At 41.1% G+C, this 12,176-nt stretch overlaps 2 protein-coding genes across 3 annotated transcripts in view; one reads left to right on the top strand and one right to left on the bottom strand.

Moving 5' to 3' along the window:
- ift74 (intraflagellar transport 74) overlaps window positions 1-12,176 on the bottom strand; it is a 13,491-nt gene extending 1,315 nt beyond the window's left edge. The window contains exons 1-18 of the mRNA XM_062379337.1: window positions 11,985-12,176; window positions 10,934-11,075; window positions 10,731-10,779; window positions 10,367-10,465; window positions 10,185-10,245; window positions 9,718-9,777; window positions 9,564-9,625; window positions 4,185-4,323; window positions 3,515-3,577; window positions 3,039-3,182; window positions 2,735-2,775; window positions 2,563-2,642; window positions 2,209-2,262; window positions 1,802-1,899; window positions 1,546-1,672; window positions 1,233-1,396; window positions 908-1,033; window positions 122-182 (exon numbers count right to left, since the gene is read on the bottom strand). Of these exons, the coding sequence (XP_062235321.1) occupies window positions 122-182; window positions 908-1,033; window positions 1,233-1,396; window positions 1,546-1,672; window positions 1,802-1,899; window positions 2,209-2,262; window positions 2,563-2,642; window positions 2,735-2,775; window positions 3,039-3,182; window positions 3,515-3,577; window positions 4,185-4,323; window positions 9,564-9,625; window positions 9,718-9,777; window positions 10,185-10,245; window positions 10,367-10,465; window positions 10,731-10,779; window positions 10,934-11,075; window positions 11,985-12,176 (1,762 nt within the window). The remainder of the gene's footprint in view (window positions 1-121; window positions 183-907; window positions 1,034-1,232; window positions 1,397-1,545; window positions 1,673-1,801; window positions 1,900-2,208; window positions 2,263-2,562; window positions 2,643-2,734; window positions 2,776-3,038; window positions 3,183-3,514; window positions 3,578-4,184; window positions 4,324-9,563; window positions 9,626-9,717; window positions 9,778-10,184; window positions 10,246-10,366; window positions 10,466-10,730; window positions 10,780-10,933; window positions 11,076-11,984) is intronic.
- On the top strand, window positions 4,380-9,073 carry LOC133932587 (leucine-rich repeat-containing protein 19-like). 2 transcript variants are annotated; one of them, XM_062379339.1, is made up of 7 exons: window positions 4,380-4,944; window positions 5,752-5,857; window positions 5,959-6,209; window positions 6,491-6,602; window positions 7,028-7,115; window positions 7,890-8,099; window positions 8,213-9,073. In XM_062379339.1, exons 2-7 carry the CDS (start codon window positions 5,753-5,755, stop codon window positions 8,521-8,523), a joined length of 1,077 nt encoding a protein of 358 aa, XP_062235323.1. In that variant the 5' UTR covers window positions 4,380-4,944; window position 5,752; the 3' UTR covers window positions 8,524-9,073. The 2 variants fall into 2 exon arrangements, with proteins under 2 accessions (XP_062235323.1, XP_062235322.1); XM_062379338.1 differs by lacking the exon at window positions 4,380-4,944 and having other exon boundaries at window positions 4,984-5,857.

Below are 12,176 nucleotides of genomic sequence, written 5' to 3'. Positions count from 1 at the left end.
GACAAATCACTGAGGAGCAAATGAAAGGGCTTTACCAGAGACCCGTCTCACTGAGCCGTTTCCTGTGGAGAGGCCGACTGGCACCACTCAGCCAAAACACACAACCACAGATAGAGGATACACTCTTTCATCACAAAGTTGTTCTGCTCCAAGTGCTGCCACTTCCTCTCCAGGTTAGCCAGCTACGAAATAAAGCACAGACACAAAGGGGACCCCACATGATATTAGCATGTGCAGAGCATCACAAGTTTATAACAACATCAACTGTTGAGGTGCTTTGCTCAAGGGCACCTCAACAGTGCCCATCGGCTCACACACAAACCCTCACACTCATGTTGTAGTCAGAATGAGTTCATGGGATCTTCACAGAGAAAAGAAAAGGACTGGAAAGAGGAGGTGTCAGTGCTTAATAGAGTTTCTGTCCATTTCTCAGGTTCACTCCTAAGGTCCAGTCACACGTATGCAGAGTATGTGTCAGGCAGGTTGTTGCAGGCAGCAGCAACATGTGACAATGTTGTAAATATTGTTATTGTATTGACGTGCGCTGCCACTCGCAGCATCTATTGCATGTCTGTTTGTCCTTGGAGAGGGATCCCTCACTAAGGCTCTCACTGAGGTTTTCCTTCCTCCTGTTTCGGGCAGACAACACCTTAAGCCCTATGAGACTAACTTTGATTTGGGAATATGGACTACACAAATAAAATGTGCTGATAGATTGCAAAGGAAGCAAATGTTTTACAAGCCCCTAGCTTGCACAGAATGGAAGTGAACGCCTCCGTTCGAATGTTCTCAAAACCCTTTAGGGAATCAAGAAAATCCCGAAGTGACAATTTAAAAGACAAAACATGACAGAAACATAAGAAGACATAAAAAGTTCACAGAGAAAATGTTGAGCGTAAACTGTCACCTGAGCGTGAGTCTCGTTCTCTTGCAGTTTGGTTTTCAGAGCTTCATATTTCTGGTTCATCTCGTCCAGGAGCTGCTTGAATGAATCTCGACGCTGAGTCAGTGACACTCGGTCGTCCTGCAGCCTCTGCAATGCACGAGCAAACACACGGGGGTCCTTAAGCTTAATGTCAGAACTGGAAACAGATTACAGTGTTGGTTTTGATTAATCTGATGAAGCTCATACCTCCAGCTACAAACAAATACAGCCATACGTATACCCACAGTACAGATTTGAGAAGCTCTGTCTGTTTCTAAATGTGTACTTTATGATTGACCCGTGTCACCTTCTTCTTGTCCTCGGCTGTGTCTCTCAGGGTGTCCAGGTCTCGGTAGGTGTGCAGCTCAGTCTCCATGGTGCTGACGCGCTCCTTCAGGGTGCTGAGCTCTCCTGTGATCTTCCCCTCCAGCTGCTGCACCTTCTCCAGGTCCTGCTGCAAGCGCTGCGACTCTGGGGTGGTGGAAGGGGAAGTGAACAAGGAACAATTTGCCTGTTTTGTATGTTTTTCATTGTAGGTATCGTCAGTGTGTCAGTGTGTGTGTGTGTGTGTGTGTGTGTGTGTGTGTGTGTGTGTGTGTGTGTGTGTGTGTGCATGTTACCTGTTGTCAGTCCCTTGGCGGTGCTCGCTGATTGGACCACCTCAGTCTCCTTGCTGACCAGCACCTCCTGCATGCTCCTCAGCTCACTGGCCGTCACTGTATCCACCTGACGCAGCCGCAACATGTTCTACACACACAAACACAATCATAGGCTTTCCAGCACTTTTCTGGCTGATACACTTCTTTCTTACTATTCTCTGCCTTCTGTCCACACTCTACTTTACCACCTCCCCCTTCCCCCTCCTCTCCTCCTCACCCTGCTGCTGTGCTCCAGGAGGGAGACAGTGTCCTCCTGGCTCTGCCTCATCTTCTCCTGCACCTGAGACCTGGACACCTCAAAGGACTCCAGGAAGCCTGAAACAAAGGAAGGAAATTACTGCCACTTACGACTGGCTGCACGTTACTATACATTGAGGGCTGAAAGATTGAGAGATATTCGGACTCTGGCGACACCTGGTGGCTACCTCCAGAAAGACACTTCTTACGTAATTTTAGATATTTAGAATACAGCTTAGAATTCACACACGACGGCACATAACTGATCCTACAAACTGTGCATCATCAGTTACAATGCAATAATAGAGTAGAGGACGTTTATTTATATAATTCAGTACATAATATGACATTTGATATTGTCTAGTTCTCCTCAAAATGTTTACTTACGGTCAATTTCCTCCTCTTTCCTCTTCAGCTCCTTGTATTTCTGTTGAACCTCTCCTGATGGAAGAAGCATGATAAGAGATGTCACATTAATATTATATTAAAAAAAGGTATGGGAACTCCATGAACTGGAACTAAACACATTGACTCATACAGACCACATTTAAAAAGATATTGAGTCTGTTAATGCAATAAGGGCACTTAATCTTAAATAATATCAAAACTGGAAAAATGTCAACGTAGCTGTGAAATATAGCATGAAAAAATTATGAATTAAATGTGAAGTTGTATCAAAGGTTTGAGATTCTCAACTGAAAACAAAATATTTATTTGAAAAATGTTGTTTTTGTAATTTACCCTGAGCTTCCTCTGAGTCCTGCTCCAGCTGTTGGATCTGCTCTTTGATTTGTGTGGTCCGGTCTCTGGTTTCTGTGAGCCTGGACGACACGCACACAGACACACACACGTCACTACAAGGACCACAAAATAAGTTTAAAATCTACAAGGAACTGATTATATGAAAACTTACTGTCTCTCCATACTGGCAATTTCTTGGTTGTCCTCCTTCACCTGGAAATCAGAAAATCTTTATTGAGTCACTATGTTGAGTTGACTTCAATTAAAACCAGTTCTAACCACATCTCGTGGTCCTAATGGAGGATTGTGAGCTGCAGTAGAAAGCTCTAGAAAAAGCCAGTGATTGTACCTTGAGGTAGATATAAAACAGGACTATATCAATATCACTGTTGAATTAAAGGTTAGTTGGTGTTAACACAAGTTTATTTTTTGCTTCATGTCGGATTTCGTCGACTTGTTTCTTTTGTGAAGCCGACCTGTTTGAATAGCTTCTCTCTCTCCTCCTGGGGGGAGCCCAGGCTCTTGTGCTCAGCCTCCATGGCTTCACGCTTCCCCTCCAGCGTTGACAGAGTCTCATGAAGACGCACCACTTCCTGCTTTATTTGCGAGTGGGCCAGCTCCTGCACACAATAACATGTCACATTTTTCAGATCTCTGACGTTATGTAAAATTCATGTTGATATCATTGGATTGTTTTCTACTCTTCATCTGGGTTCAGATTGTGTTTGGTGACTGTTTTTTATTATCCGGAATGTTTGGAAGTAAGTAACATATTTCACTGTAGGTTTTATCATCCATGCTGGGTTTACTGATATCTTTTGCATATTTGCTGGTATGACTGTGTAGCAGGTATTGGTTAGGGTTAGGGTTAGGGTTAAAAAATTCCAATGTCTTGGATTTAACTTGAACCCAGAAGGAAGCTGTCCCCCCCATACTCTTGGACCCAACTCACTGCTTCATAGTCCTCCTTCCTGGTCACCAGAAGGTCCAACTCCTCCTGCAGAACAGTGAGCTCCTGCAAAACAAACAAAACGAAAGATGGTGCCAGTGTTAAACTACAGTATGAGTCTCCCTCTAGCTAAAATCAAGTTTTTAAACATGTTGCCATTGTTCCACTTAGATGATGAAAGAAATATTTTTGAGTCTATAACCAGTCCAGTTCTTCCACCTTAACACTGGAGTAAAGAACTGACAGTCTGAAAAAAACAGACAGCAAGGGGTTATATTATGATGATGAAACATAAGAAGCCAATCCTATCAACTGGTGGGTGGGGCTCAGTAGCTGGAAAAGACTCCTCAGCTGCAGGGTGGGGAGACTGGGAGCAGGCGCGGGGCCATATTAGCTTATTCATAGATGTCAGTCACGGAATAAGGACTGAAGGTGAAGAGTTACATTTGAGCCATTTAATATGTTTTTCATAACAAACATTTTGAATTTGTAAGTTTGAGGAACAAGGAAGAGTTTAAGGGGAAGTACTAAGCTCCTGCACTGTAACTTTAAGTATTGTCATTGCAGTGCCATGGATATACTACAATAGCATCCTGGCGTAATGCCTGTTATACTAATACAAGCATAAGAGCAGTATTATATTCCTTATTCTCTATATAAACTACAATCATACCTGTAACAGCTCCTCATTGGCTGAAGCCATAGTGAAATACTTCTCTTGTTTTGCAGCAGACATTGATTGGACGACTTCATCAGCGACCTGCCTCTCCCTCTTGATCTCCTCCTCAATCCCCCTGATCGCCTCCTCTCGTCTGGGGAGCAAATGCACAACAGAGAAGGATACACAGGGTCAATGGGTGGAAGGGATAAAGTGAGGAAACGTGTCTAAAGACTTGCAGATGCCTTCCTTTCCTTTTCCTTTAACTACTTATGTATCTCATTTTCATTTCCTTCCATCTAAAACTCATCTGCGTTTTTTCTCTTCTCTTCTCTCCATATTGTTCTATCTTCTTTCCATCATTCCTCCTCTTCTCATTTCCTCCACCTAACTCAAACATGCTTTGGACCTTACTCTCACCTCCCTACCATATCTGTAAAATGTTTACTCTTGCTTTCTTTACTCCCTCCTCTCGGTCTTCAATTAGCTTCTCCGTGGAAGTACAGGCTTTTCTCATTATTCCCATTTATTTATGTCCTGTATTATCTTCACTTTAAATTAAATGCATTTCCAACAAAAAGCTTTAAAGATACTTCTAACCAAAGTAAGACAGAGAGGGGGAAGTGAGGACAGGCATTTCATCATAAATCGTTAGCTAACAGGAACAGGGTATGTCAGCCTTTGTGTTTTACAAGGAACAAAGGTTGTTTGCTGTGCTGGCTGAGTCAAGGTGACAGGTGAATAAAGCTTTATCTTGGTGCCAGGAGACGTGCAGGTAAGTGCCTTCAGTTACTGTAAATGAATATGTTATAGGGACAGATCCGCTTGAACTGATTTGTCGAATCCAATGTACAGTATTTTGTGTTCATATTTATACGTGGAAACAAATTTACAAATTTACATCACAGTTAACATAATTAATCAGATTAAGCTTAATCAGTTGATAAAGACGTGGTTCTGTGTATTTTCCTGTATATTTTCCACACAAGGATTTATACCAAGTTAGTGTCCAAGTAATGCAAGGCAGTTCACAGTTCATAGTACATGTCAATTTACTTCATGAACACTATATCCAAAAGCTCCCTGCTTACAGTGATCGTAATGTAATAATAAAGTAGTTTAACAGATGGTATACATTGTACTTTATTGAAACTGTCAAATGATCTCCGGGATATGAATCTGCAATTCTATTTCTGCTATATTATAGGTAAAACTATAATAATTGTTTCCTGCTGCTCTAAAAGGAGAAAAAAGGACACAAGAAATTATATTATTCATAATATTTGTTTAAAGTTATGAGAATGTCTTTTTGCACGCTCATAAATAATATAATCCACTTGAGCCTGTGCTGTAGCAAAGCAGTTTAACCTATTAAGCTCAAATCAAAGTGAAATGTAGGGAAACCCTGCATCACCTGTGAAGATAAAGCTACAGAAGAGTCTGTTTGAATGAGGGACTGAGAGTCAGAGCTCAAAACTGACCAGCGGGGAAAACAAAGCTCTCATGGGTTTTCTCAGGTGAATCATATTAGTCTATTTTCTGTGTGAAGCATTAGTTACCAACTGTGTTTTCTATTTGTTAGCATGATGCAGAGGTGCCGGCAACCTCTCCTGCTGCTGTGTGTTACTGCAGTGGTGGTCTTGAATATCCTGGGAGAAGTTGCACAGGCTGCTGGAGAGGATGCTCCGGTATGAAACGTTCTTTAACATTTTATAACTTTTTTACATATCTTCTGTGATTGTACGTGTTCATTCAGATTGTTGGTAATAGCTATCCATTCATCCATCAGGATGTGAAGAACTTGAGCAGCAAGGCTCTGCAGGTCATTCCCAGTAATGACAACAGCTCCAACGTTACTAAACTGCTGGTCCAGGAGAACCAGATTACCCTGAATGAGACCGACCGAGTAGCCCTGTCCTCTTATCCCACACTGGCAGAACTCCACTTGGATGGTAACCTGGTGACTGCTGTACCAGCCAAGTACTTCTCAGTGGTTCCACACCTCAGAGTGCTATCTCTTACCAGGAACAATATCAGATGGTGAATAACAAGGCACATAAACATTTAAGCCTTTGCCAAAATCTGTATTGGATAGTTGCTAATTTGAATAGATCTTAGGTATGTTGTGTTAACACAGTGAAATGTCAAAATAGTGTGTTCTTAAAAATGTATGGATATACACGTAGTTTTTTTTTTAGTTTATCTTTGTGGAAACTAGTGATATTAGTGTCTATTTGACGATGCACCTTAGAAGTGTAACTGTAAGAAGTATTACTTACAGTGATCACTACAACTGACTAGACTTGTGGCTGTTGCTATAGCCTGGATCCTGAGGCTTTCGTTGACCTGGATGTCCTGTCAGAGCTGGACGTGTCCAACAATCGGCTGACAAGCCTCCCCACACAACTACTCAGCGGGAAAAACAACCTTCAGGTACAATGCAACCACAATCTAGGAAGATATTCTACAAAATCCTACGACACAAGCAATATTTCCAGTGTGTATCATCTAGCTGTTTAGCATTAACACACAGTTCAGATTAATTTGAGTGACACTGGAAATTAGATTATATAATTTCACATGCCAGTCATATTGATCATTTAACCATTCATTGACTCGAGAGTTAACACATGAGATTGTGACATTTGTCTTCTCCCAAGTTGGGAAGTCATACCTTACTGATAACTTTTGAAAAAGATGGTGTATTTCATTAAAGGTTTTTCCCCTCATCACTGTGCCAGGCTCTTTTCATTAAAAAGAAACACAATACAGTACATACTGTAATCCCTTCATCAGAACTCTATTTACAGTTTATTAACCTGGGTATTATTCTGACTGATCTTATCTGGTCCCATTAGAAGCTGAACCTGCAGGGAAACCCCTGGAATTGTTCCTGTCCACTGCTGAGCATCATTGGGGAGATCACAGCAGCAAACATTACCATTGGTAAAAATATTTATCATACACTTATTTACTTAAGTTATATATAGAGTTGTGACTGACTTATCCAGCCTGGTGTAGAATTATTAAACTGCCTTGAGTTTTAGGCTCAGATTTGTCTGTTGGTAAGACAAAAAGGATACAAATGGAGAGACAAATTATTAAATCTGAATAATAGAGAAAATAATAGTTAATATTCTTTAAGGTATTTTACTGCTAAGTCATCAGCTTTCTTGTAGTTAGAATCAAAATTATATTTTATTTGGTTCACAATTTGTCTCGTAGAGGTTAACAAGCTGCAACAACCTCTGCCCTGAACCTTCAACAAGAGGAAGAAAAAACGACCCCAAACAAACAGGAAGCATTTATTTGTCAGACCTCAACATTACAAAATCTATTTTTTACTCTAACCCTCAGTTCCATTGGTGCATGGGAGTATGGACTCTGAGTGGAAATAGCTTGGAAGTATGGGAGATTATTTATTGCAGATCAATGAGCTGTGATGCCTACAGCTGGTCCTGTGGTCCTGAGTTTGAATCTAACATTTATTGTTTGCAATGAATACGAGTCATCTTAACATGGTGGGGTCAGAGAGAAAAGCAGAGCCTGTTCAAGTTCACACTACATGTGTCTGTCTGTGTAGATAAACTCACCAAGTCTTGAACTAGACCTTATTTAAAAAACAGTACTTAAAAACCATGGGATTGTCTTAGGGTACTTTTAAACTACTCAAGTGAATGTTCACTAATTGAATGACTTCTCTGTGAAATGTCTCCACAGGGCCACCTGGAGTCACCTGTGCTTCTCCAGAAAAACAGGCTGGAAAAGATCTTTTAGAGGCTGCAGCTGTGTGTTACCCATCATCATCACTCGCGATTACTACTGACCAACAAAAATCAACAACACCGGTCACCTCTCACCAGTCCGAGGCTTCAACCACTACACCAACGATCACACTGTCATCCAGCCAGAACCACAGCTTAAACCATGGTAGGAGAAAGACCAGAATAGATATAAATCTTCTTATATATGTAGATGAACAAAAAGGACATGACAATACTAACGGTCTCTCCTCTCTGTCCTCTCCCTCCAACCTCCACCAGACCAGACACCGGTGCTCGGCAACACATGGAAGTTCACAGCATGTGTCGTAGCCCTGGCGCTGACAACCTCAATGCTCATTGTATGTGCCATCAAGGGGCCTTCCTGGTACAAGCTCTTCCACAACTACCGTCATCGGCGGCTACACCCACAGGAGGATGACGACGACCACTTTGCCTCAACGGTGTTCTCGGAGATCGGAAGATACAACAACCATCAGACCTTCACCTTTGAGAGACAGAACGGGCGAGGACAGGAGGAGGAGGACGAGGATGGGTATTTCGAGGATCCATACATCAAGAGGGAAGAGTGACATGCTGAACAGGGGGATTTGTCAGAACCATGAAGGAACACAGAGCCGCTTTAGGGCCCGGTCACACATACACGAATGTAGCAGTGGTGAACCTTCACTTCCCATTCACTTCCTATCTGTGCCAGCAGGGGGGGGCGAATAAAACAATTACTTACTGTGACGCAGCAAATCGCAGTATGGTTTTGCAAGCAGTTCAACTTTGGTGAACATTTACCCGCAATATTAGCTTCGGATTCACGTATTTGTGACTGTGCCCTAAGTTACCAAAGGAGCCAGTCACCTTCTTACACAGATGGGTGTTTAAAACGTCAGGATTTTTTTTTTTTTTAGATGTCATATCGAAAGCAAATTAGATACAATTATTTCACTTACTTATTTATTGGCACTGCTAAATACTATCAGTCAGACAGTCACTGTCTCTTAGCGTGAGTTTGTTGTTCTGGTGGTGATCCAAGCCATTACTGCTTTTTGTATCGTTTTTATGTTACTCTGTGACATCACAAAGATAATGCAAAAACATACAGACGTGAACATTAAAGCTCTTTCTAACCGAAGTCTTCCTTATTCCTAACCAAAAAATCAAACCTAATATACACAATCCAGTCCTATTGAGACGTGAACACCACACAAAGGTATGTAATAATTCTGTACCACATTCCAGTTGCCCGCACCCTAGTAAATGATATCCTGCAAAATGAACACTTCAGGTTGTACACAAACAATCCATTAGTCAAGAAGAGATGTAGAATCTAATTTACTTGAAGGATCATTATTAGATCAAAATGATCTACAGTTTATGGAAGGATATAGTATGTACTACAGCACAGGTGAGTTAGGTACTTTAGCAGTCTATAGAGTATATTTGTCAGGGAAAAGTGTAAAACACATTATATTTTTGCTGACTTGCAAGATAATGCGCTCAGGGCTAATTACAGAGTCATGTTTGCCCCGGCCATTTTAGCTTCTTAGTCTTGTTTAGAAGTTGTGAAATGCTTTGAATAATGATTAAAGCAATAATTGAACTTTGACTTAATACTTACTCCCTCCTCTCGGTGAAGATGCTGTCGATGCTTTCAGCCGCGTTGTCGTTCTGGGCTTTCAACTAGGAAGAAAGGACGGAATGTGGAAGCAATGAGAGGGAATTTTCATCATATGAGAACTTTCAGGGTTTCAGTCAGAAAGGTTAGTACTTACAATGTTGTAATCATTCATCATTTCCTCCATCTCCGTGTTGGTGTTGAGCTTGTCCACAAGCTGGAATTACAAGAGTTTACACAAACTTAAAAAAAAAACTGTATAATAATATATATACCAATTTTTTTCCCCTTCTTAAATATAGTTCTGATTCGTAACTGATGTTTGGTTATTGCTTTCAGAACACAACAGCCATAGTCAAACATTTACCATCACATATTGCCAATGATCTGCAGGATTTTCTTTTGTGTCACTTAATCAGCTGATGTTTACAGACTTGAGATCTACAGTCACTGGGAGTCATTATGGATATTTGCATCAGACAGTTTTCGATAGTGTAAAATGTGTTTTTACTATCTCTTTTTACTAAGTTCCAGGATGTAGAAGGTATAACAACTTTTTAGCAGCAACTCACAGAAAGTAGTGATTGACTATGGTTAAAATCTATAACGTGTTCAGCTGCTTACCATATTGTAATCAGCAAGCTGGCCTTGTAGATCCTTAATCTCTGCAGCCAGACCCTCAGCCCTGAGGAAGAAAGAAAATCACAAAGATTTGGTCACTTGGGGGTCTTTTTTATTGGGGGGGGGTCTGTTATTCAAGTATAATTGATACAGTGTGAACACAAGCTTGTAAAAATACCACTGACCTCTTCTCGTAGGAGAGGTAGACAGAGTTCTCCTGGTTGTAGTTGTCAATCTCTTTGTGCAGTTTGCTCGTCTCTGTGGTCAACTCATTGATCTTACTCCTGTAGCAAAGAAATAATATTCACTTTGGACAATTATGTACCAACAGGGAGTTTAAGAATTAGTCCTTTATAAGTCTCTTTGGGGTAAACAACAGCAACATAGCCTTTCAGTGGCGACAAAGTTAATTTACCCTACTATGTTCTCTAATGTGGCTATAACCAAAAGGATTTACAGTATAACAAACTAGTATAGTTCTATTGGATCTGTATTCCCCTTGTGTTTTTCTGTCGTGTTTATATATATTGTACAGTTCAAATATGTTACCTGAGAAGGCCCAGGTAGTAGGACTTATCCAGAATCTGTCTCTGAGGTCCTGTTTGGGATTGAGGAAGGAAAAACGTTTTCAAGCAAAAGAGAAGTGGGAATTATAATGATGTGATGTCTGTTTTGACATAATTCACAGTAGCCATAAATGTTGAGCCAATACATGAGATAATGTGAAATGGTACGATGACGTCACTGCATACCTTTCATGCCCGTCTTCATGCCACTGAGCCCCTGTTGGGTGACCGGCCTGTCAGTCACTTTGATCTGTGCTGACAGGACTCCAGCAGTGGCACTTGGGATCCCGCCCCTCATACCAGGATGACCACTTGTACCTGGAACCATCTGTATTGACCAAGAAAGAAAAGATACACTGGAGTTAACCAAAGTTTACCTTTTCAGAAGGTGGACAGTTACCCAGTCTATAATGAGAAAGGAGACGTTTCATTGTTTTATTTGACATAAAACAATGCCAAACATAGAGAAAAGGGAGAAGACAAAAGCAATCATTGGATACTGTAAAATAATCAAGTAGCCTCAAAGAAAAAGACAATGGAGAAGAATGACACTGCATTAATCTCTCCTTTGTACATACAAGGTGAAGAGCAGGAATTATGTCCCTAAAATACAGCTCCTGGTTGTGCATTTCCCACACAGATAAACATTGCCCCACATTATAACGTTTTGAAGTAGAACTAATTGAATAATTATTAGAATTTGGAAGCAACAACAATAGGTGAAAATTTGCAAAGATTCCACTGTTCTCAGATCTGTATGCCAAAACAGGTTGATGTTATTTATATAAATGTCATCAGAGGTCAGGGACCCGAGGATTATTTTGGGGCTTTTGGATCTATCTAGTCGATATATTGATCTGACTTAAACAGAACAAAACAAACTTGTGAACTTTTATCGCACTTTTTAGGCCTTTTGTGTTTTCAGTGATATTTCAAGCACTTGACTCGCATATGTGTATTTTTGTAGAAAAGTACAAGGGGGGTGAATACTTATGCAAGGCACTGTATGTATGGATATGTCAGGTGTTCGGAATGATATTCTCCTTCTTTTAATAAGAACTTCCTCCCACTATCCTACCTGCACCTTCAGGCTTTTAAACTTTTTATTTATTCTAGATCTTAACCAATCAATGATGTATTTAATGATCCCCCTCTTAACCCTCACTTAGAGAGCTGCCTTTTGACCCCAACCTAAGCCCACCTCAGATAGTACCAATCCAAACTGCAGTGGACTTACCCCAGTTGCAACACGTATAGCTGTTGGAGGAGGTCGGACACCTGTTGGGGGTCTTCCAGCACCAGGGACCACAGACCCAGTGCGACTCATTGGACGACCCATGCTGGAGGGAGGACGCTGGCTCGTCATGATGCCTGAAGCACAGCGACAATATGGACAAATTGACCGATGGACTGATTTTGTTACGGCCAT

This window comes from Platichthys flesus, chromosome 21, assembly GCF_949316205.1.
Source record: "Platichthys flesus chromosome 21, fPlaFle2.1, whole genome shotgun sequence".
NCBI classification, from domain to species: domain Eukaryota; kingdom Metazoa; phylum Chordata; class Actinopteri; order Pleuronectiformes; family Pleuronectidae; genus Platichthys; species Platichthys flesus.
Note: the sequence above shows the minus strand (reverse complement) of the source record. Positions and strands in the feature narration are given on the sequence as shown.

What these genes read in the sequence shown, in the direction of transcription:
- LOC133932587 (XM_062379339.1), top strand. Translation starts at nt 5,753, where the DNA reads ATGATGCAGAGGTGCCGGCAACCTCTCCTGCTGCTGTGTGTTACTGCA. An exon ending in GCGGGAAAAACAACCTTCAG is followed by an intron (nt 6,603 to 7,027) that starts GTACAATGCAAC and finishes TGGTCCCATTAG; the next exon opens with AAGCTGAACCTGCAGGGAAA. An exon ending in AGCAGCAAACATTACCATTG is followed by an intron (nt 7,116 to 7,889) that starts GTAAAAATATTT and finishes ATGTCTCCACAG; the next exon opens with GGCCACCTGGAGTCACCTGT.